The 25,666-nt window shown below is 41.2% G+C and overlaps 1 protein-coding gene across 8 annotated transcripts in view; it reads left to right on the top strand.

Annotated features, from left to right (window-relative positions):
- Positions 1-25,666, top strand: part of Sv2b (synaptic vesicle glycoprotein 2 b) — a 194,369-nt gene that overhangs the window by 98,391 nt on the left and 70,312 nt on the right. For all 8 annotated transcript variants that reach the window (NM_153579.4, NM_001109753.1, NM_001360573.1 and 5 more), the window contains one exon: positions 3,950-4,782. In NM_153579.4, the coding sequence (NP_705807.2) occupies positions 4,332-4,782 (451 nt within the window). In that variant the 5' untranslated portion in view covers positions 3,950-4,331. The remainder of the gene's footprint in view (positions 1-3,949; positions 4,783-25,666) is intronic.

Here is a 25,666-nt window from a genome sequence, read left to right as displayed (position 1 = left end):
TTCCACACATGTCTTCTGGCACATGTGTCTCCTTTGTTTCATTGTCCCCAAGCCCAGAATTTTTTTGCTCACATCCCCACCGGTGAAATCTCAGATCTTGGCTCTGCACACCCTCTCTGCTCGTTTTCAATACCTCTGTTGCATCTTTAGTGAGGGAGCAGAGCACCTGATGTTTTATTATATCTGGGACTCCAGACTATGGAGTGGAGTTGCCCTCATCAGTTAAATCTGTCTTGTAATGCCCTTAGATGTTCCCAAAGATATCTTTCCTAAAGGATCCTCAATCCATTCAAGTTGACAATGAAGATTAACCAGATGTAAGTTTCATCACCGTGGGATGATCTATGTTGTTTCAACTTTACTTTTCCATAATGGCTCAGCCTCTTGAGAATGGGGTTAAAGTGTGTCCATTTATGCAGGGCTTTAAGCACAAAGGATTCTGAGAAATGCAAGGTGAGGGTGGGGAGAAGGACTCAATTGTAGAAGTAGGATCCACTCTCTTATCAAGATGAGTTCTGTTCTTTCAAAGGGTTAAGTAATGGATACTACATATTTTGGATCAAAACTGGCCACGCCCCAGTTCCAGAGATAGGTGTCAGCAGCTTGGTTCTTTCTTACAACCATCAGGGAGAGTGTTCTCAGCCCACTTCACAACTGTTGGTGGCCTCAAGCCTGTTGTATCTTGCAGATGACACTGTCTCTGATTGTCTGCATCATCTTCCCTCCATGCATATCTGTCTCCCTGTCTCCACATCCAGATGTGCTTTTTCACAGGTCACAGTTAATTTAGGCTCCCCCAATGTCCTACGTGTGTGTGTGTGTGTGTGTGTGTGTGTGTGTGTGTGTGTGTGTGTATGAATGAATGCCTAGGCTAGAAAAAGTCACTGGATGCCTTTCTTTCTGGCTATCTCTGACACACACACATGTTGAAGCAGGATCTCTCAGTAAAAGTGGAGCTCACAGAGGATTTCACTTTCCAGCGAGCCTAAAGGCAAGGAAGTCCAAGAAGCCCCGTTTCCTATCGCCCAAGTGCTTCCTGGGCATCTGACTCAGGTTCTCATGCTTGTCCATCAAGCACTAACCCACCGATCAGCCTCTCCAGTCTTAGGCTCTATTCTTAATGAGATTACACTCTGAGATCCTGAGGGTCAGGGTTCAGTTTATCCTTTGTGAAGGAAGCAATTTAACTCACAGTGTTGCAAATGACTAATTGGTGTGTTCTCCAGAAAACATTCTGTTAAAAATATAATTACTTGGCATTTCTCAATGAGATAGAAGCGTCAAGACAAACTAAAAAAATGTTGGAGAGGGAGGCCCCTGTTATTCACTGCACTTGACATTCACCGCAGTTCTTCGAACCAGATTGGGTGAGTGGGGTTGGTTTTGACAAAGGCCTGTTTTCTTTTCACAGAGAAAGTCCCAGAATCTTTACCCAAAGTGGTATTTCCCACATATGCTTTCAGAATTGAAAATCTTTCCTTCCTGGCTCGTGACATTTTTGTGGGGCCTCCAGAATAGAAATAACAGAGCAGATCTCAGGCAGTTGGCATTCCTTCTCCATGTGACAGCATCCTGCTAACATTTCTGCTGTTTGTGTGTGATTTATTGTCCTCCCAGGGTTCCTAAATGCATGCAATGAAAACCAATTTAGAATATTAATCTGACGTGATCCTGGCCAGCCTGGCCAGTTTATTTTGTGGAGATGGTGAACATTTTTGCAAGAGCAGAGTGAGAGTCATTCTTCTTAGTATTTCTTGCTAGCTTTTTCAGTACTGTTTCTCTGAGTCCCCCAGGTGGGTGGAGGGGCTAATGAAAAATGATATTTCCAGGCCTGATTTTCACACTGCAGTTTTCGGTGTCTTTTAGAGAGAGGCCCTAGAATTCCATTCTTTTTTCTTTTTCTTTCTCTTTTTATTGGATATTTTATTTATTTACATTTCAAATGTTATCCCCTTTCCCGATTCTTCCCCCAAGCCCCTTGCCCCAACCCCTTCCTCCTGCTTCTATGAGGGTGTACCCCCACCTACCCATCCACTTCTGCCTCCCTGCCCTCGCATTCCCCTATACTGGGACATTGAGCCTTCATAGGACCAAGGGCCTCTTCTCCCTTTGATGCCCAACAAGATTATCATCTGCTACATATGTGGCTGGAGCCATGGGTCCCTCCATGTGTACTCCTTGGTAGGTGGGTTAGACCCTGGGAGCTCTGGTTGGTTGATATTGTTGTTCTTCCTATGGGGTTGCAAACCCCTTCAGCTCCTTCAGTCCTTTCTCTGAATCCTCCATTGGGGACCCGGTGATCAGTACAATGATGGGCTGCGAGCATCCACCTCTGTATTTGTCATGCTCTGGCAGAGTCTCTCAGGAGACAGCTATATCAGGCTCTTGTCAGCATGTACTTCTTGGCACCCACAATAGTGTCTGCATTGAGAGCCAGAGCTTTTTATCCTCCTTCCATGAGAAAATGCATTGTATTATTGGAGTTAGAGAGTTCCCAGAGCTAGAGTCTCTCTAAGGGTGAAGATGGGGAGAACCAGGTAGCAGGTATTGGGCAGAGAGCTCAGATTTAGAGTGTGGGCAGGGGGAGGAGTCTAGCAGCTGCTGCAAGGGCAACTGTGTGGGGTCTTTTGTGACGTAGCACCTACTGAAAGCAAGGAAAGGCAGTGGGTGCCATGTGTGGAAGGAGGCTTAGTAAGGATTGATGGCTCTGAATTTGTTGGCAGATGGGCTTTTTTTCCCTTACTTTCCCCACCTTCTCTAGTTCTCTGTAAATAGCTCATTTTCAGTCCACACTTGGGTACATGGTAAGCATCATTTGGTGATGGCTCAAATCTTGTGAGACTTGAGATTCTAGAACAGGAGTTGTCAAACTTCCTAATGCTGTGATCTGACAGTACAGTTCTTCATGTAGTGACTCCAAACCATTATGTTTACTGTTACTTTATAACTGTAATTTTGCTACTGTTATGGATCAGAATGTCTATATCTGTGTTTTCTGATGGCTTGAGGACACCTCTGTGAAAGGGTCATTTGACAACAAAGGGTCATGATCCACAGATTGAAAACCACTTTTCTAGAAGGTAGCTTGGGCAGAGAATCTACCTCGTGGGTGTTGGACTCAAGAGAGCGAACCTGTGATTCGATCTGGGTTATAAGACAGTGCTTTGCACCTAGACAATATTGGTCCCTGGCTTTCCAGAATGGAAGTAGGAACAATGATATTGCCTGAAATAATATTGACCTGTAGGCTGGATACTTGCTATATAATCTTATACATTAAGTAATATTGTCTCATGAAACATGACTCTCATGTATGACAGACTCTTTCCAAGCCTCAGGTCTCCCATAAAAATCTGGGAGATATGGCTCTGAGTCTCATATTTGACTCCTGTTCTTACCCATTTGAGCCAAGTACAAGGTCATAGAGGCCTTTGAGCCACAGTGCTGATCTCAAAAGCAAGCTGGGCTCTAGAGAAAGCTATTTCTGCATTCTATACTTCTAAATGTAAAGTGATACAATTACTTCATATTGAAGCTGGAAAAGCATACATTTTCACAAGAGAAATTGACCCATGGGATAGTTCTACTGTTGGCAAAAGCTTGATAAGTTCAAAGGAAACCCGTAACACAAAATAGCCTTGTACTGAAAAATTCCTTGACCACTTCCTTTTGAATTCCTGTATAAGATCTGATCTTTGACCTTCACCGGGTTCTTCAAAGCTCAAAGAGCTTCTCTACCCATGGTTGCATTCACTACCCTTACAATTCCTTCCTCACTTAGCTTATGTGAGTTCAAATGTCTAACCAAAATATGCTTCACCTTACACATGAAATATGAGTATTAGTAAATATCTTCATTTAATTCAAAGATCATGTCAGAATCTCAGACTTTTCTAACTAGTCTATCTATTCAGACTGTTCTAACTATTTTTTCTGTCTCTATTCCTAGGCTATAACCTTCAGGAGAAGGACAAACATCACAGCCAGTGAGCTGCCAAGCACTGCTCCGACCTTGTCAAAGAGAGCAGCTGGACCCATTTTTAGTTACTCCCAGCACAAGCCTCTGGGTCATATAAGGAGAACAGACCAGAATTTGATACTTTCCGAAGACGTTTAACACACACCAGCACAAAAGGCTACTTAGGTTGTCTTTGTATGAATTTGGTTGATTTGAGAAACAAATTGAAAAGGTGATTTTATTGAAAAAGTCTCATGAGCATGCTCACCATTTCAATGATATAATAGATGATGGTTATTGGAACAGCCCAAATATTTACCACAGAGCAAGAGATATAGCTTGAGCGGCTACCAGACAATCCCAGAACCAAGGAATGGATGACTACAGGTATCGGGACAACTATGAGGGCTATGCCCCTAGTGATGGCTACTACCGTAGCAATGAGCAGAATCAGGAAGAAGATGCACAGAGCGATGTTACAGAAGGCCATGACGAGGAAGATGAGATCTATGAAGGCGAGTACCAAGGCATCCCTCATCCAGATGATGTCAAGTCTAAGCAGACCAAGATGGCGCCCTCCAGAGCAGATGGTCTTGGGGGCCAGGCAGACTTGATGGCTGAGAGGATGGAAGATGAGGAGGAGCTGGCTCACCAATATGAGACCATCATTGATGAGTGTGGCCATGGGCGCTTCCAGTGGACCCTCTTCTTCGTCTTGGGTTTGGCCTTGATGGCTGATGGAGTGGAAATATTTGTAGTGAGCTTTGCTCTGCCAAGTGCAGAGAAAGACATGTGTCTGTCCAGTTCCAAGAAAGGAATGCTTGGTAAGTAGGAACTTCCAAAGGTTATTTTCCTTGTGACATCAAGTATATGAAAGTCAAGGAGAATATAAATGTATATATTTACATATGTATATATTTACACATACACATATAAGCACACACACACACACACACACACACACACACACACACGTATAGCTTGTCACTGTTGGATATCCTGCAAAGTTATAAGTTTTATAGTCATTTTGCCATTAAGATGTTATATTATGGACACTAATTAATTTATTAACTCAAACTTTCATAGCTAGTATCATAGCTTGTTTTTTTTCCAAGTCTTTTTGATTCGTAGCTTTCTTTGATTCCCAAATCTTGTTTTCTCGAATGACAGACTATTAAACCATCTTCCATATCCAAGTAACAATACATTTTGGAAGGGGTAAGCCAGAGGTCTGGTCCATCATGTTTTCTTTATGTGTCTTCCAAGAATCCAATAGCATCTGCTCCCAGCTCCTCTTGTACTGAGAGTTAGTGGCTGAGTGCCCATGTGGCTTGGATGACTGATGGGCTTCAGCATACCCACATGCAGAGTCCCCGTAGGCAGTTAAGTACCATGGTGTGAAGCACAGATGTATTCTGAAGGATAGAGGACCAGCTTGCAAGTCAGTTAGCAGACCAGGACTGTCAGATCCAAGCCTCAGGCATCAGGGCTCGAGGCAGAAAGGATTTTGTGAAGTTATAGAGAGGATGAGCACAAATGGTGTGGAATAGAAGAAATTTATCATAATAGAGCCATGGGTTTGTCTTGATCACCAAATGGTCTGAAAAACATATGTACCCTCTACATTTAGTGTCCAAATAGAGCCCAAGATATATGAAGCTATTGAGTACTTACCATGAACCAGTTTATCATTCAAGATAAAGAATAAGTATGGTCCCCAGGAGTTCAAAAGCTGCCCAGCACCAAATTCATTGATTCAACAAGTAGGTACATACATATTTCTGGTCTATAATATGCTGGTATCTGTGAAACAGTCTTGGATTAAAAATAGGTTTTGTGTCTTTAAAAATATATATCACAAGACAAGAAAGTCTTTATAAACACAGATTTAATAACTTCAGGGATAAACATTGGAATGTGTCTTGTGTGGTTCTAGACCTTGACTTTGGCAAAGGAGTTAACAAGCATTTATGAAAAGACTGAGATAGCAAACATTTTTGAAGCCCAGATGGCCCCTGTCACAGGTATTCAAATCCCATTCTGTAATCCAAATGATATGAAGACAGTATATAAACCAGTAGACATGATTGTGCTTCAGTAAAACTGAGACTGAGCTTGGGTGGAAGCAGGAGGACTGTGAACTTGAACACAGCTTGTGGTATTTAGTGAGACTATCACAAAATCAGGAAAAAAAGTAAGAAATGCATATATAAAGCAATATGAAGAATTGTCACCAGATGAACAAAACAACAGCAACCAAACCTCCCAAACTAGCTGAACAAAAACCTTTATCTCTGGGTCATTAAGCCTTGTCTTATACATTTATGCTTAATCTATAATGCCATTTGAATGATTAGGGCTCCATCAGGCATGACCGAGGAAATCAAAGGAGACTAAGTATATAAAAACAGATGCTTTGAGAAGCTGGAGTGTTATTCAGCTTTTAAAAGCCAATAGAATTTTTAGTTACACATGAGTGTCCCTGCATATGCATATACATACTACCCGACTTTAAATGTTAAATAGTAGGTTTTAAATCATTTATTTATTTTTACTTTTATGTGCATCGGTGTTATACTTGCATGTATATCTGTGTGAGTATCAGGTCTCCTGGAACTGGAGCTACAAACAGTTGTGAGCTGCCACTGGGAATTAAACCTGGTTCCTCTGGAAGAGCAGCCAGTGCTTTTAACTGCTAAACCATCTCCTCAGCTCCTGTGGTAGGTTTTTGATTAGGCAAGGGAAAAGAACAAAATTTCTAACTGAAACCAATCCATCTGTAACTGACTTACGCATTTTTAAGTTATCAACTTGTTTTTGTGCTATGCCCAACTGAAACCCAAGTCCCTGTTTATTCTGGCAATGTCAATGATGGTTTCATGCCCATCAGTGTCTCTGGCACTACATGCCCAGCAACCTTAATAGTAGACATGCAGTATTGTGACAGCTCCTACTTCTCCCAGGGAAAACACTGGGCAGGCGATGAGCAAATGTGGTTATGGTCTAGAGAGCCCACACTGGTACAATTTTGCCCTCCAAGTTACCAAGATGCTATGACTCAAACTGAGAAGGGCACATAGACCCTGAGCAGAGATTCCCATCTTGGGTGCCCAGAAGATTTCCTATGTAGTCAAAAAAAAAAAAAAAAAAAACATGAATCTAAGTTGATCAGCAGGGTGGATGACTGAGAGTCTTGGAGTCATCTCCTTGTAGGTTAGCCACATGGAGAAAGATTTGGAGAGCTTTATCCAAGCCCACAGAGATAGCAAGTGCCTAACAGGGCATGATGGCAGGACTGCCTGACTTTGAGGTCTGGGGTAACTCTTCTGTGCCATCCTGCTTTTTTCTTAATCTTAGGCTACAGAAAAGAAGTCATGCCCTGTGCAGCCTTCTCTCCATATGGGATCATGCTACACTGGGTAATAACTTGAGCACTGGAGAATGACCATGAGAATTTCTCAACTAACTATGTTAGTGACCTTAGGCAAGTTCTAACTCCTGTAACTCAGTTTTCCTGAGGAATAAGTAAGGATAATGACACTAATGTTGGAAAGACTGAGATGATGCAGGCAGAGCATGAGTATGGATGCTTTCTAAACAACTCAGCTCCCTCGTTTGTGCCATGACACTCTCCTGCCAGCGTGTGCATGGATTTTGATTGCACTGATACAATGGGGCAGCCTGGATGCCAGGGCCAGGCTGCTTAGGTTTGAAGGGTCACTGCTGACTCTTATTGGGGCAGCCTCAGAAAAGTTACTCAGTTGCTTTGTGCTCTGATTTCCTCACCTGTAAAACCTGGACTAAGGTGATGCCAACTCAGTAGGATTTCTGTACAGATGGACTGAATTCAACTGTACTAGATTTAATGTAGTTAACTTGGCAGGCTTACTACCCAAGCTTACAGGTGCTCAAGATATCTTTACAGCCTTTTACTGAAGTTGTTGTTGTTGTCAGTGATTGATTGGTAGTGATGAGCCACTCACACTCAGGACATCAGATCTGCTTCCATGGCGTTGGACATATCCATCAGCCAAATGATACCTTGTAGACTCTTAAGGTCAAGCAGCTTGACCTCAGCTGGAAAAGGCCTTTGTGTTCCAGAACTTTTCCTCCCCAACCTCAATTATTTTAAAAAGAAACTCTCATAAGTTCAGCCTCTAGCTTGGCTGTCAGCTAATGGCCCAAGAAAACAGAACAACCCATGTCTGACTCAGAAGTCATTTTATTTTCTTTTCAAAAAAAAAATCAGTTCAGAAAAATTAAAGATGCTCTTTTGCTATCTTAGCTGTTTTTCTTGAACATTATATTTTAGTGGTCCCCTCATGTACAGATGTCCGGATTCAAGATCATAATGCTAGCATGAAGGTCCAGCCTTGCTCCTATCCAGTGGTGGTTGCCTTTAAGACGAGGAGAATGCATCCACTTGGTTAATTAAGCATTCCCTTCTTTCTTTTTATTAGATATTTTCTTTATTTACATTTCTAATGTTTTCCACTTTCCAGCTCTCCCTTTTGGAACCCCCCCATCCCATACCCTCCTTTCTCGCCTCTATGAGGGTACACTCCCATCCACCCACCCACTCCCATCTTCCTGTCCTGGCATTCCCCTACACTGAGGTATCAAACACACTCATGCCCAAGGGCTGCTCCTCCCACTGATGTCCAGTAAGGCCATCCTTTGCCACATATTTGCTTGGAGCCATGGGTACTTCCATGTGGACTCTTTGGTTGGTGGTGAACTCCCCCGGAGTTCCTGGGGGTCTGGGCAGTTGACACTGTTGCTCCCTCCATGGGGATACAAACCCCTTCAGCTTTCAGTTCCTTCTCTAACTCCACCATCAGGGATCCAATGCTCAGTCCAACAGTTGGCTGAGAGATCTACCTCTGTATTTTATCGGCTCTGGCAGAGCCTCTCAGGAGACAGCTATAATCAGGCTCCTGTCAGCAAGCACTTCCCAGCATCCACAATAGAACCAGGATTTGGTGACTATATATGGGATGGATCTCCAGGTGCAGCACTCTCTGGATGGCCTTTCCTTCAGTCTCTGCTCCACACTTTGTCTCCATATTTTCCCCGTGAGTATTTTGTTCCCCCTTCTAATAAGCACTGAAGCATCCACACTTTGGTCTTCCTTCTTCTTGGGCTTCATCTGGTCTGTGAATAGAAATATTGGGTATTCCAAAATTTTGGGGCTAATATCCACTTATTAGTGAGTACATGCTATGTGTGTTCTTTTATGACTGAGTTACCTTACTCAGGATATTTTCTAGTTCCATCTATTTGCCTAAGAATTTCATGAAGTCATTGGTTTTAATAGCTGAATAGTACTCCATTGTGTAAATGTACCATATTTTCTGTATCCATTCCTTTGTTGAGGGACATCTGGGTCGTTTCCAACTTCTGGCTATTATAAATAACACTGCTATGAACATAGTGGAGCATGGGTCCTTATTACATGTTGGAGCATCTTCTGGGTATATGCCCAGAAGTGGTATAGCTGGGTCCTCAGGTAGTACTATGTCCAATTTTCTGAGGAACCATGAGACTGATTTCCAGAGTGGTTGTACCATTTTGTAATCCCACCAGCAGTGGAGGAGTGTTCCTGTTTCTCCATATCCTTGCCAGCATCTGCTGTCACCTGAGTTTTTGATCTTAGCTATTCTGACTGGTGTGAGGTAGAATCTCAGGGTTGTTTGATTTGCATTTCCCTGATGACTAAGGATGTTGAACATTTCTTTAGGTGCTTCTCGGCCATTTGAGTTTCCTCAGTTGAGAATTCTCTGTTTAGCTCTGTTCCCCATTTTTTAAAAATATGGTTATTTGGTTCTCTGGAGTCTACCTTCTTGAGTTCTTTGTATATAGTGGATATTAATCCTCTATCAGATACAGGATCGGTAAAGATCTTTTTCCAATCTGTTGGTTGCTGTTTTGTCCTATTGACAGTGTCCTTTGCCTTATAGAAGCTTTGTAATTTTATTTATTTAGGTCCCATTTGTTGATTCTTGAGCTTACAGCACAAACCACTGGTGTTCTGTTCAGGAACTTTTTTCCCCTGTGCCCATGCGTTAGAGGCTCTTCCCACTTTCTCCTCTATAAGTTTCAATGTATTTGGTTTTATGTGGAGGTCCTTGATCCACTTGGATTTGAGCTTTGTACAAGGAGATCAGAATGGGTCAATTTGCATTCTTCTACATGCTAACCTCCAGTTGAACCAGAACCATGTGTTGAAATGCTCTCTTTTTTTCCCACTGGATGGTTTTAGCTCCTTTGTCAAAGATCAACTGACCATAGCTGTATTGGTTCATTTCTGGGTCTTCAATTCTATTCTATGGAACCTGTCTGTTGCTGCAGTACCATGCAGTTTTTATCACTATTGCTCTGTAGTACAGCTTGAAATCAGAGACGGTGATTCCCCCAGAACTTATTTTATTGTTGAAAATAGTTTTCACTATCCTGGGTTTTTTTGTTATTCCAAATGAATTTGAGAATTTCTCTTCCTAATGCTATGAAGAATTGAGTTGGAATTTTGATGGGGATTGCATTGAATCTATAGATTGCTTTTTGGCAAGATGGCCATTTTTACTCTATTAATCCTGCCAATCCATGAGCATGAGAGAGGTTTCCATCTTCTGAGATCTTCTTCGATTTGTTTCTTCAGAGACTTGAAGTTCCTGTCATACAGATCTTTCACTTGCTCGGTTAGAGTCACACCAAGGTATGTAATATTATTTGTGACTATAGTGAAGGGTGCCATTTCCCTAATTTCTATCTCAGCCTGTTTATCTTTTCAGTATAGGAAACTTACTGATTTGTTTGAGTTAATTTTATATCTGGCACTTTGCTGAAGTAGTTTGTCAGCTGTAGGAGTTCTCTCATGGAGTTTTTAGGGTCACTTAAGTATACTATCATATAATCTGCAAATAGTGATATTTTGACTTCTTCATTTCCAATTTGTATTCCTTTGATCTCCTTTTGTTGTCTAATTGCTCTAGCTAGAATTTCAAGTATTATATTTAATAGATATGGAGAGAGTGGGCAGCCTCACCTAGTCCCTGATTTTAGTGGGATTGCTTCAAGTTTCTCTCTATTTATTTTGATGTTGGCCACTGGTTTGCTGTATATTGCTTTTACTATGTTTAATTATGGGCCTTGAATTCTTGATCTTTCCAAGACTTTTAACATGAAGGAATGTTGAATTTTGTCAAATGCTTTTTCAGCATCCAATGAAATTACAATTTGCTTTTTGAGTTTGTTTATGTAGTGAATTACATTGATGGATTCCCATATATTAAACCATCCCTGCATCCCTGGGATGAAGCCTACTTGACCATGATGGATGATTGTTTTGATGTGTTCTTGGATTTGGTTTGTGAGAATTTTATTGAGTATTTTTGCATTGACATTCATAAGGGAAATTGGTCTGAAGTTCTCTTTCTTTGTTGGGTCTTTGTGAGGTTTTGGTAGCAACGTGACTGTGGCTTCATAGTGTTCCTTCTGTTTATGTTTTGTGAAATAGTTTGAAGAGTATTGGTATTAGGCCTTCTTTGAAGGTTTGATAGAATTCTGCAGTAAACCCATCTGGTTATGGGCTTCTTCTTTTTTTTTTTTTTTTTTTTTTTTTTTTTTTTTTTTTTGGTTGAGAGACTTTTAATGAGTGCTTATTTTTCTTTAGGGGTTATGGGACTGTTTAGATGGTTTATCTGGTCCTGATTTAATTTTAGTATTTTGTATCTGTCTAGAAAATTGTCCATTTCATCCAGATTTTCCAGGTTTGTTGACTATAGGCTTTTGTAGTAGGATCTTATGATTGTTTGAATTTCCTCAGTTTCTGTTGTTATATCTCCCTTTTTATTTCTGATTTTGTTAATTTGGATACTCCCTCTGTGCACTCTGGTTAGACTGGCTAAGGGTTTATCTATCTTGTTGATTTCATCAAAGAACCAGCTCCTGGTTTTGTTGATTCTTTGTATAGTTTTTTGTTTGTTCGTTTCTACTTGGTTGATTTCAGCCCTGAGTTTTATTATTTCCTGCCATCTACTTCTCTTGCATGTGTTTGCTTCTTTTTGTTCTAGAGCTTTCGGGTGTGCTGTCACGCTGCTAGTGTATGCTCTCTCTAGTTTCTTTTTGGAGGCACTCAGAGCTATGAGTTTTCCTCTTAGGAATGCTTTCATTGTGTCTCATAAGTATGCTTTCATTTTCATTAAAATTTAAAAGGTTTTTAATTTATTTCTTTATTTCTTCCTTGACCAAGTTATCATTGAGTAGAGTGTTGTTCAGCTTCCATCTGTATGTGGGCTTTCTGTTGTTTTTGTTGTTATTGAAGATCAGCCTTAGTCTGTTGTGATCTGATAGGATGCATGGGATTATTCAATCTTCTTGTATCTGTTAAGACCTGGTTTGTGACCAATTATATGGTCAATTTTGAAGAAGGTACCATAAGGTGCTGAGAAGAAGTTACATTCTTTTTTTTTAAGGATGAATTGTTATATATATATATATATATATATATATATATATATATATATATATTAATCCAGTTGGTCCATAACTTCTGTTAGTTTCACTGTGTCTCTGTTTAGTTTGTGTTTGCATGATCTGTCCATTGATGAGTGTGGGTTACTGTAGTCTCCCTCTATTATGATGTGAAGTGCAATGTGTGCTTTGACCTTTAGTAAAGTTTCTTTTATGAATGTGGGTGCCCTTACACTTGGAGCATAGTTGTTGAGAATTGAGAGTTCTTCTTGTTAGATTTTTTCCTTTGATGAGTATGAAGTGTCCTTCCTTATCCTTTTTGATAACTTTTAGTTGAAAGCTGATTTTATTCGATATTAGAATGGCTACTCCAGCTTGTTTCTTGAGTCCATTTGCTTGGAAAGTTGTTTTCCAGTCCCTTACTCAGAGGTAATGTCTGTTTTGACACTGAGGTTCATTTCCTATATGTATCAAAATGCTGGGTCCTCTTTAAGTATCCAGTCTGTTAGTCTATGTCTTTTCATTGTGGAATTGAGTCCATTTATCTTAAGGGATATTACGGAATAGTGATTGTTACTTCCTGTTATTTTTGATGTTATTTTTATGTCTGTGTGGCTATCTTCTTTTGGGTTTGTTGAAAGAAGATTACTTTCTTGCTTTTCCTAGGGTGTAGTTTCCTCCTTGTGTTGGTGTTTTCCTTCTATTATCCTTTGTAGGGCTGGATTTGTGGAAAGATACTGTGTAAATTTGGTTTTGTCATAGAATATTTTGGTTTCTCCATTTATGATAATTGAGAGTTTTGCTGGGTATAGTAGTCTGGGCTGGCATATTTGTTCTCTTAGGGTCTGTATGACATCTGCCCAGAATCTTCTAGCTTTCATAGTCTCTGGTGAGAAGTCTGATGTAATTATTATAGTCCTGCCTTTATATGTTACTTTACCTTTTTGCCTTACTGCTTTTAATATTCTTTCTTTGTTTTGTGCATTTGGTCTTTTGACCTTTATGTTACAGGAGAAATTTCTTTTCTGGTCCAATCTATATGGAATTCTGTAGGCTTCTTGTATGTTTATGGGCATCTCTTTCTTTAGGTTAAGGAAGTTTTCTTCTATAATTTTGTTGAAGATATTTACTGGCCCTTTAAGTTGGGAATCTTACTCTCTTCTATACCTATTTTCCTTATTTTTGGTCTTCTCATGGTGTCCTGGATTTCCTGGATGTTTAAGGTTAGAAGATTTTTGCTTTTTGCATATTCTTTGACTGTTGTGTCAATTTTTTCTTTGGTATCTTCTGCACCTGAGATTTTTCTCTTCTATCTCTTGTATTCCGTTGATGATGCTTGCATCTATGCTATGACTCCTGATCTCTCTCCTAGGTTTTCTAACTCCAGGGTTGTCTCCCTTTGTGATTTCTTTATTGTTTCTATTTCCATGTTTAGATCTTGGGTGTTTTTGTTCATGTCCTTCACCTGTGTGGTTGTGTTTTCCTGTAATTCTTTAAGGTATTTTTGTGTTTACTCTTTAAGGGTTTCTAGCTGTTTAACTGTGTTGTTCTGTATTTCTTTAATGGAGTTATTTATGTCCTTCTTAAAGTCCTCTATCATGATCATGAGATGTGATTTTAAATCAAAGTCTTGCTTTCCTGGTGTGTTGGGGTATCCAGGGCTCACTGTGGTGGGAGAACTAGGTTCTGATGATTCTAAGTAGCCTTGGTTTCTGTTGCTTATGTTCTTGCCCTTGCCTCTCATCATCTTGTTATCTGTGGTGTTAGCTTGTCTTGCTGTCTCTGACTGTGGCTTGTCCCTCCTGCAAGCCTTTGTGTCAGTACTCCTGGAAGACCAGTTCTCTCAAGGAAGAAGTTGTGTATGGAGACCTGTGGCACAGGATCAGCTCTGGGCACAGACGGAAACCAGAAGGATCCTGTCCCAGGCTGCTCCTTGGTTCCTGACCCTTTATTCTTTTAATTGTCTATTTCTTTTATTTATTTTTTTAATGTGTGCATGTGGTTGTGTGTTAAAGTCTCTCTGTCTCTGTCTCTGTCTCTCTCTGTCTCTCTCTGTCTCTCTCTGTCTCTCTCTGTCTCTCTCTCTCTCTCTCTCTCTCTCTCTGTTGCATATAAATGTGCATGCCCATGCTTTTGTAGGCTCAGGGTTTATGTAAGGTGGTTTTCTTTATCTCTCTCCATGTTATCTATTGAAGCAGGGCTTATTGCTAATCCTTGGAGCTCACCAATTCTGCCTTATCTAGCTAGCCAATTGGGAGTCTCCCTATGTCTGTCTCCCAAGCACTAGCCTTACAGGCAGCTACATGGTCGCCACCTGCTTTTTGGGGATTTGATCTTCAGTCCACATGATTGTAGAATAAAGATTTTATCCACTGAGCCCTTGGTTCCTTACTTTTTTTTTTTAATTTTTAAAAGGTGTTGTGGGGAGGGTGCTGGAGAGATGGCTTAGTTGGTAAGAGTACCTGCTGAACAGTTCCCAGCAGCTAAAATCATCTGGACCTCCAGTTCTACAGGATCTGACACTCCTTTCTGGGATTTCTGGGCACCAAGAATTCAGATAGTGCATTTATATGCATGCAGTCACAATATGCATGCTCATAAAAAGAAAGCAATAAGCATTTTAAAAGTTTATAAAAGGGTTTTGGCCATTGCCATTCATTGAACCTAAGTACTTGAACACCTTAAGCATGTGTACCATTCTGAGTTCCATCCCAGTCCCTTTGTTTCTTCTATTTAATTTTTTAAAAATGTTTTGATTACAGGGTCTCTTAAAATTGCCATAAAGCCAAGGATGGCCTTGAATCCCTGTTTCTTCTGCTTTTCCCTACCAAAAATTGAGATTATAGGCATGTGTTTCCATGCTTCCCCTTTTACTCATTGGGAAAAGTGATTTTATTTTTTAACTCTGTGTGAGTGAGTAGATATGCACATATGAGTGCCATTCCTGTAGAGGCCAGAACAGAGCATCAAACCCCTGGAGATGGGTGGAGTTACATGTGGTTATGAGTTGCCCAATTTAAGTTCTGGGGACAGAAATCCAGTTCTGTGGAAGAATTCCAAATACTCTTAACTACTGAACTATCTCCCCCCCCCCCAGTTTATTCGTTAAAAATAATTATTGAACATCAATATGTGCTCATGGCATCTCTGGCTGATAGAAATACAAAGCATAAATACAGTACAAGTATTGGCATTCAGAGAGTTGTATTCACACAATAGAAATTGAGGTCATATGTGAATAAAGAGCAACAATACAGTACAGTATAGCACAGTATGGTATGGTACAGTACAGTATGGACCAGTTCAGTATGGCACAGTGCAGTATGACACAGTCCATTGTGGTACAGTATGGTACAGTATACTACAGCATAGTATAGTATGACACAGTAAGTATGGTACAGTGCAGTATGGCATAGTATGGTATGGCACAGTATGGTACCATATAATAGGACACAGTACAATATGGCACGGTATGGTACAGTACAGTATGGTACAGTGTAGTATGACATAGTACAGAATGACACAGTACATTATGGCCCAGTATCATACAGTACAAAGTACATATTATGGTATGACACAGTAAGTATGGTACAGTGCAATATGACACAGTACGGTATGGCACAGTATGGATCAGTAGTACACTGTGGTACAGTGCAGTGTGATGTAGTATAGTACAGTCAGTAAGGTATAGTACAATATGATACAGTGCATTAAGACACAGTATGGTACTGTTCAGTATGGCACAGTATGGTATGGTGCAGGACAGTAAGGTATAGTACAGATGATGCAGTACAGGATGGCACAGTATGGTATGGTTCGGGGCAATATGGTACAGCACAGTATAGTATGGCCCAGTAAAGTATGCTATGGCACAATATGGTACAGTACAGCATGGCACAGTATGCTACAGTATGGTGTGGCACATTGCAGTAAGGTATAGTATAGTATGGCACAGTGTAGTACGGCACAGCACAGTATGTTCTTATACAGTGTGACACAGAATGATACAGTATAGTAAAATCTAGTACAGTCTAGTAAGTACAGTGTGGTGCTGCATGGTATGGTATGGGGCAGTACAGTAGGGTATAATACAGTACAATGTGGTAGAGTATGGTATGGCACAGTATGGTATAGTATGGTATGGCACTGCATGGTGCAGTATTCACTGGTGTCACTTTTACCAGATAGGAAAGAAATGGCGGCAGTGTGAGTGGATAGATCTGGGGAAGGGAAGCTTTGGCCTGAGGGCCTTTGCTTTCATTGGGTCTGTTCTGTTCTGAGATGGTTCTGTGACCTTGGGCTGATCTGAAAATTTCCTACTGAAATATTGATTTTAGGTGACTGATGAATGGAGCCAATCAACCCGACGCCCCCTTACATTTTCAAAATGAAGTATGTGTGTGTGCCACAGAGTGTGTGGCGGTCAGATGACGCCTTGCAGGAGTCCTTTCTCCTCCTCCATCATGTAGGTCCTGGGTACTGAGCCCGGACCATCAGGATTGGAGCCCGTGTCTCTACCATTGAGCCATCTTACTGACCTTTTTCTATCCTTGGCATTTTCTTTTATTTCCCTTCTATTCTAACTTCCTTTTAAGTGATAGCTATGCTTTTTTTTTTTAATAGTCAGGGAAAACAGCAACACTGTCCAGGCCTCTTGGTGTAATATTGTAATTACTGCTGCTAGGAAGGTTGAGGCAGGAGCATAACTAGCCTGGGTAGTTTACTAAGACCTTATCTCAAAATAAAAGATGGAAACATTATTGAGAATGCAGCTCGGTGTTAGAATGCTTGCTTAAAACATGAAAGACCCTGGGTTCAGGTCCTAGTACCATTGCAAATAATAAACAAACAACAAACAAACACATAACTCAGTGGCTTTCACAGTAGAAAGTTCTAGACTTCCTGGTGGAATGAGGCATTGATTTGCTTCTTTCAACGGATATTGAAATGATTGACAGCTGTGTGTCCTATTTCTTTAGCTAATCTTACACTTAACAAGGGTGGCACCAAAGACAAAACACTAGCATAACCTTTCTGTGGGGGCTTGCTAGCACGATACCTGCTCTTTACCTTATAAATGGGGTGCCCCAAGCTTCATGCATGTCAAAAGAGAGGGAGCCTCACTTGTAGGCAATAGTGTCATGTTTTTCTGCAAAGAACTGATTTTCTGAGGAGTCTTTTAGTGCACATTTCACTGTTTATTGCTTGGTATTTTTTCTTGTTAACTGGAGTGGGAAGTCTTAGGGAGTAGCATGCTTCAGATACTATTTTGATCCTAATATGGGACCCCCTGGGATTTGGAGTCTGTCCTGACTAGGAGGAGAATGTAGAACAATTTCAGAGAGGTTAATCCACTGGCATAAATTGTGAGTTGAATTTTCATAGTATCTCAGAGATGAATTTATCACTCTTGATTTCATGAAAAATTTATCTTTTAATTATTTTATATACAAATGATTTCTGAGTGCCAGGGCAGAACAGTTGATTTATGATGATATAATATAAAAAGGTAAACATTTTTTCTAAGCTTTAAAATTAGCTTACCAGTTACTTAGTGGAGAGGAACACTCCATGTCCAAAGGTCTAGCACTAGATTGTTTTTATGCATTCCTTTCTGTGGTCAGTTTATTTTGTTCAGCTGCTCTTGTTTATCATCGGGTAGACCACATAATTGCTTAGGATAGAATGGGAGCTAAAGGCTCTCTTACTTGTATGGCAGTGGCAACTTGATTCCACAGGCAATGGAAAGCTGGTCAATGTTAAACATTTTTGCAAGGCTACCCAGATCCTGAGCTGGATGGCAGCCATGGCTATCCCTTAGCACCACCCAAGAAGCTGTAAATGGATACAGACCTGAGGCTGGGGATGGTTCAGTTAGTAATATGCCTGCTGCATAAGCATGACGACCTGAATTTGGGTACTTAGAACCCATATACAACTTAGTAATGGTGGGTCTATAACTGTAACCTTGGCAGTGGAGGAGAGCAGTGGTGGACACAGGTGGATCACTGATGTTCGTCAGCCAGCCAGCCATCTCGCCAGGTCAATGGACTTGAGGTTCAATGAGAGAGTTCGTCTTAAAAATTAAAAACAATATATATGTGGAGAGTGCTAGAGGAAAGATAGTCTGCTTTTGACTTCCAATCAAATGTGACTGTGCACAGGCAAACATGCACATACTTATATTGACAAGTACATTCAGTATTCATATGTGAACATTTACCCACACACATATACATACGCCTACACTAGCAAGTATGTAGACCACACACCTACCATTTATCCTCTCTCTCTCTCTCTCTCTCTCTCTCTCACACACACACACACACACACACACACACACAGAGAGAGAATATATATCTGGCTCTAGGGAAGTCTCTCTGGCTATCATTGGAATTCCCAATTGTGGGTTATTGGCACAGAGTGGTTTTGTTGTGCACTCTAGGGAAGCGAAGGTTATAATGGATACAGCGACTCTATCAGGATGGACTAAAGTGATGCCAGGGACTTTCTTTGTTCTCTGCTATGAAAGATGACATATGATTCCCTGGTGGTCTCCTTCTTGTGTTTCCTTTGATAGTTTGTCTATCTACTGTTTTGGCCAGAATGAAAACATGGATATACATCTGAACCATGTTCAGTACTTTATAGATTCTCAACCGTTTTACTGGTCATCCTCATTTGTCTTTAAATGACCCAGGGATATGAGCAGAGTATGAATCCCCAGCTCCCCAGATGAGGAAGTGTTGCTTGGCGACCTTCAGTGACGAATGCCGGATTCCACCCCCTAATGAAGTTTTCTGGCCCTGTGCTCCCTTCATTGCTATTCATCTTTGCGTGGGTTGCTTTCTGCTAATGAGGTTGGAAGGTTGATTTTATCATGTACAGATCTCTTCCAGGGATGCTAAAGAAATGGAAACTAAAGAGATCACTGATTTCCCAGTGCCTGTACAATCTCTGTTGGCTTTCTTCTAATTTAAAAGCAAATTATAATAATCACACCACCGTGCCCTAAAGCTGTGATTTGATAGGTCTCGCCTTGCATCAGCACTACACAAGGATCTGATGCATGACATCTCTAATCCTTCTTGCAAGGTAAATATTGTCTTTATCACTTTACAGATGAGAACAGGTGGATTCTAAAATGTTAAAGCAACTTGTCTACACTAGTTACAAAGAAAACTAGGATTTGAAACTGCTTTTTCTCTAACTTGACCTAATGCTTCTCCTTTCCCTTGATTTACCATCCATGGAAGACTTTGCACTTGCTATGATATGCATAACCGTAACCTTTTGTGCAAAATGCATCATCTAGTAAGTTACAAGTGAGGGTGATGGACTTCTAGCCACGTGATGGAATCAGGAACAAACCATCTTGGTAGATGAGAGGTGCCTCAGCCAGGTCTGTCACAAAGGCCAGGGGATGGCAGTATTTCCTTGAGATATAGACTGTCTACCCAGGACAGGCCTCCAGAGAGTTGGGAAGCAACACTGCCGCCCTGCATCAGGTCATGAAAGATGCCCCATAGGTCATGTCTGTCACTATGGCTATACCACAGCAGCAAGGAACAAATGCCTTCTCCAAATTCTCTTTCAGCAACCACAATTGGTGGAGTACTTGGGTCCCACGTGGAGTTCATGACTACACAGTGAAAATGGCCCTGTGTAGGCTGGTGGGTATAAAACCCATGTTCACTTATACATCTTAAGCTGAACAAGCTCAAATGATCTTATTTTTACTGTGCAGATGATTGATTTAGATTTTAGAGGAGAAAGGGTAAATGCCATAGATATTAACAGGAGAAGAAAGGGAAGTAGATACATGGTTTTAAAAATGTCATGCCCTTTGACATGCTCCCCTCTCTGTGTGTGTGTGTGTGTGTGTGTGTGTGTGTGTGTGTGTGTGTACCAATGGACTGGATGTGAACACTGTCTTCTCTGGGGGTGAGCTGACCAGGTTACTCAGCTGTTCAGAGTGAGCACTTTCTGTTTCACTGCGGGAGATTTGCTGACTCAGGGACACACATTAATCTCTGTTGGAGATGTGCAGGAAATAACCCAAAGAAGCCACCTCCCTGCCCTGGCCTTCTGCCTCACCTCTCCTTGACTCTGTGGAACGGAACTAGTATTTTTGAAAGAGGATGTGTTAACTGAGTATAAGTCAGCTACGATGCCTAAATTACAGTGTTGTAGAACCATGTGATACAACACATGAAGAGGATGGGGGTGTGCTTCTAGCATGTTCTTCATTACCGGCTTTAGGAAACTGAGCCCCACGGAGAAAATAACTAGGTCAAGGTCATGAGTCCTGAAACCAGAACCTTTGTCTCCTTCTTACTGGCTTCTATTGCTGTGATAAAACACCCTGACCAAAGCAACTTGGAGAGAGAGAGGGGTGTGTTTCTTCTTAGAACTCTCAGGTCACACTATCACTGGGGGATAGTCAGGCTAGGAACTCAAGCAGGAAGCAAGAGTCAGGAACTGAAGCAGAGGCCATAAAGGAATACTGCTTCCTGGCTTGCTACCTGTGATTTGCTTAGCCTGCTTTCTTATATATCCCAGGGCCCCTACTTAGGGGAGGCACTGCCTGCTCTGGGCTAGGTTCTCCCACACCAACCAGTAATCAAGAAAATGCCCTACAGATTTGTCTATAGAGCAATTATCTGGAGACGCTTTCTCAACTAAGAGTATATCTTCCCAAATGGCTCTAGCTAGTGTCAAGTTGGCAAAAACCTAGTCAGAACACAGAACTCTTTTCTCTACACCAAACTGTCTTGTCTTTGCTCCTAAGAGAAAACTATATAAGTCAGTCAGACGGTCTTTTGTTTGCGTGATTTCTTTTTATAGGAGACAATATGTGCATAGGATATATTTGGCTGTTTTTTTTTTTTTTAAAGGTAGAAAAGATCAATCATTTATTGATTTATTTCATGGTTTTCATAAAGCACTTCATGAACTGCCTATTTACTAAGTATGACTTCACTTCCTACATGGAACAGAATAACCTGGATGAAACAATGGACCATTGTCCTTAAAAACTTGCTGGGGCTATCAGACTTTAAAATCTTTAAAATCTTGTTTGCTTGCTAACCCTACCTTGAATACAGTAACAATGCAAAATGGACCAGATACTGAGACCTTTCAGGAATTATCCTGGCTTCAGTTCACTAGTGAATATTACTTTTCTCTTCCAGTCTCATTGATGTTCAAGTCCTTATTCCAGAAAGACTATCAGAACACTATCCAAGAGAAAACAAAGCCATTGACATTATTACACAAGTCTTGAAAGTCATATTGAGAATCTAGACATGTTCAATGGCAGAGTCTTTTCCCAGAGAGTGTTCACAGAGCACTAGGTCCAATTCTTAGCACTTCAAAATAAAACATTCTGGAAATAATTTCCAGAAATTACCATACAAAATACAACCCCTACACAACTATTTTAAAAAAGCTAATTCTCAAACTCTTCCACAAATACATATTTAAATTATTTATACTTCATTCTATAAACTCAGTATTAAACTCACACAAAACTTGACAAGGTTACTGCAAGAAAACTTTGCTTCCTGGCAATATAATCACAAATGTAGATATAAAATAAACATCACAAAATTTCACCAAAATTAAGGATTATTTCCAAATATAACATGACCCAGTACCAACTTATTTACATTAACATACAAAATAAGCCATTGCAGCCACATTAATACCCATGATTATTTCAACAAAGGCAGGAAATAAATAAGATAAAATATAGTTTTGTTTTTTTTTTTTTTCCATTTTTTATTAGGTATTTAGCTCATTTACATTTCCAATGCTATACCAAAAGTCCCCCTTACCCACCCACCCCCACTCCCCTACCCACCCACTCCCCCCCTTTGGCCCTGGCGTTCCCCTGTACCGGGGCACACAAAGTCTGCGTGTCCAATGGGCCTCTCTTTCCAGTGATGGCCGACTAGGCCATCTTTTGATACATATGCAGCTAGAGTCAAGAGCTCAGGGGTACTGGTTAGTTCATAATGTTGTTCCACCTATAGGGTTGAAGATCCCTTTAGCTCCTTGGGTACTTTCTCTAGCTCCTCCATTGGGAGCCCTGTGATCCATCCATTAGCTGACTGTGAGCATCCACTTCTGTGTTTGCTAGGCCCCGGCATAGTCTCACAAGAGACAGCTACATCTGGGTCCTTTCGATAAAATCTTGCTAGTATATGCAATGGTGTCAGCGTTTGGATGCTGATTATGGGGTGGATCCCTGGATATGGCAGTCTCTACATGGTCCATCCTTTCATCTCAGCTCCAAACTTTGTTTCTGTAACTCCTTCCATGGGTGTTTTGTTCCCACTTCTAAGGAGGGGCATAGTGTCCACACTTCAGTCTTCATTTTTCTTGAGTTTCATGTGTTTAGGAAATTGTATCTTATATCGTGGGTATCCTAGGTTTTGGGCTAATATCCACTTATCAGTGAGTACATATTGTGTGAGTTCCTTTGTGATTGTGTTACCTCACTCAGGATGATGCTCTCCAGGTCCATCCATTTGGCTAGGAATTTCATAAATTCATTCTTTTTAATAGCTGAGTAGTACTCCATTGTGTAGATGTACCACATTTTCTGTATCCATTCCTCTGTTGAGGGGCATCTGGGTTCTTTCCAGTTTCTGGCTATTATAAATAAGGCTGCTATGAACATAGTGGAGCATGTGTCCTTCTTACCAGTTGGGGCTTCTTCTGGATATATGCCCAGGAGAGGTATTGCTGGATCCTCCGGTAGTACTATGTCCAATTTTCTGAGGAACCGCCAGACTGATTTCCAGAGTGGTTGTACAAGCCTGCAATCCCACCAACAATGGAGGAGTGTTCCTCTTTCTCCACATCCTCGCCAGCATCTGCTGTCACCTGAATTTTTGATCTTAGCCATTCTCACTGGTGTGAGGTGGAATCTCAGGGTTGTTTTGATTTGCATTTCCCTGATGATTAAGGATGTTGAACATTTTTTCAGGTGCTTCTCTGCCATTCGGTATTCCTCAGGTGAGAATTCTTTGTTCAGTTCTGAGCCCCATTTTTTAATGGGGTTATTTGATTTTCTGAGGTCCACCTTCTTGAGTTCTTTATATATGTTGGATATTAGTCCCCTATCTGATTTAGGATAGGTAAAGATCCTTTCCCAGTCTGTTGGTGGTCTTTTTGTCTTATAGACAGTGTCTTTTGCCTTGCAGAAACTTTGGAGTTTCATTAGGTCCCTGTATTAGTCAGGGTTCTCTAGAGTCACAGAACTTATGGATAGTCTCTAGATAATAAAGGAATTTATTGATGACTTACAGTCGGCAGCCCAATTCCCAACAATTGTTCAGTCGCAGCTGTGAATGGAAGTCCAAGGATCTAGCAGTTACTCAGTCTCACGCAGCAAGCAGGCGAAGGAGCAAGAGCTCGAGCTAGACTCCCTTCTTCCAATGTCCTTATATTGTCTCCAGCAAAAGGTGTAGCCCAGATTAAAGGTGTGTTCCACCACACCTTTAATCCCAGATGAAAGGCATAGCCCAGATTAAAGGTGTGTTCCTTAACTCGGAGATTCAATCTTCTGGAATCCATAGCCACTATGGCTCAAGATCTTCAAACCAAGATCCAGATAAGGATCTCCAAGCCTCCAGATAAGGGTCACTGGTGAGCCTTCCAATTCCGGATTGTAGTTCATTCCAAATATTGTCAAGTTGACAACCAGGAATAGCCACTACAATCCACCCCTTGTCAACTTGACACAAATAATATCTCATGTTCACATGAAACAATAACAAGGTTGTAAATACGCCTAACATGATATAACTATCCCTCGTACAATCACAAACGCATTAGTAAATTTACAATGGGCATTCATATTACTTTATAATCCTCGTTTCTGCAACTGGTTACGTGGCCTTAATTGGTATTTATAACTACCTTCCTCTACTACCCATTCTGTATTTCCTTCACCTTCAGCCAGCACCTCAGCAGGTCTTGGCTCTTTTCCTGGAGGATTGACCCATACCTTCATTCCTGATGGGTCTGCGTCCTTTGTCATCCTGCTTGGATTAGGCTGTTGTAGTTTCCCATTGACTTTAATCACAGGACATGGTAGTACTAAGAGACGCCCTAAGGGATCTCCTGCACTCCAGACATAATCTTGCTTACCACCATTGTGAAGAGGTAATCCAATTTCCCCATGGTAATCTGGATCTATCACCCCTCCTAACACTGTTATTCCTTTTTTAGCCTGTTGGTTTAAGGGCATTAGAAGCCCAAAATGACCAGGGGGAAGTCTGAGCTTCCAGTTCAATGAAATGTTTGTTGTAGCTCCTGGTAGGAGCACTCCCCTCTCTGGAGCCAAAACTTCTAAGCCAGCAGAACCTAGAGTTATGGGGACAGGAAGCAAAAATTTTCCTAGAGGGTCACTAGGAGTGATAGTAAGTGGAACTATTCCGTTTTCCACCCCTTGATTCCTGGACCCATGAATCCTGGCTATGGGTGAAACTGTACCATATATCAAGCGCTGATTCAAAGCATATACTGCCTTCTGAAGAACTCTGCCCCAGCCTTCCAAGCTGTTACCACCTAATTGGCGCTGTAACTGCGTCTTCAAAAGGCCATTCCATCTTTCTATCAGCCCAGCTGCTTCAGGATGATGGGGAATGTGGTAAGACCAGTGAATTCCATGATCGTGAGCCCACTGTCGTACTTCTCTGGCTGTGAAATGAGTTCCTTGGTCAGAAGCAATACTGTGTGGAATACCATGACGATAGATGAGGCATTCTGTCAGTCCGTGAATGGTGGTTTTAGCAGAGGCATTACGTGCAGGAAAGGCAAATCCATAACCAGAATAAGTATCTACTCCAGTAAGAACAAAACGCTGTCCTTTCCACGAAGGAAGTGGTCCAATGTAGTCAACCTGCCACCAGGTTGCTGGCTGGTCACCTCGAGGAATGGTGCCATATCTGGGGCTCAGTGTTGGTTTCTGCTGTTGGCAGATCTGGCAATCAGCAGCAGCTGTAGCCAGGTCAGCCTTGGTGAGTGGAAGCCCGTGTTGCTGAGCCCAAGCATAACCTCCATCTCGACCACCATGACCACTTTGTTCATGTGCCCATTGAGCAATGACAGGGATGGCTGGGGAGAGAGGCTGATTGTCCACAGAACGGGTCATCTTATCCACTTGATTATTGAATTCCTCCTCGGCTGAAGTCACCTTTTGGTGAGCATTTACATGGGACA

Source organism: Mus musculus, chromosome 7 (assembly GCF_000001635.26).
Source record: "Mus musculus strain C57BL/6J chromosome 7, GRCm38.p6 C57BL/6J".
Classification (NCBI taxonomy): Eukaryota; Metazoa; Chordata; class Mammalia; order Rodentia; family Muridae; genus Mus; species Mus musculus.
The sequence above is the reverse complement of the archived record's forward strand: the minus strand, read 5'-3'. Positions and strand labels throughout refer to the sequence as shown.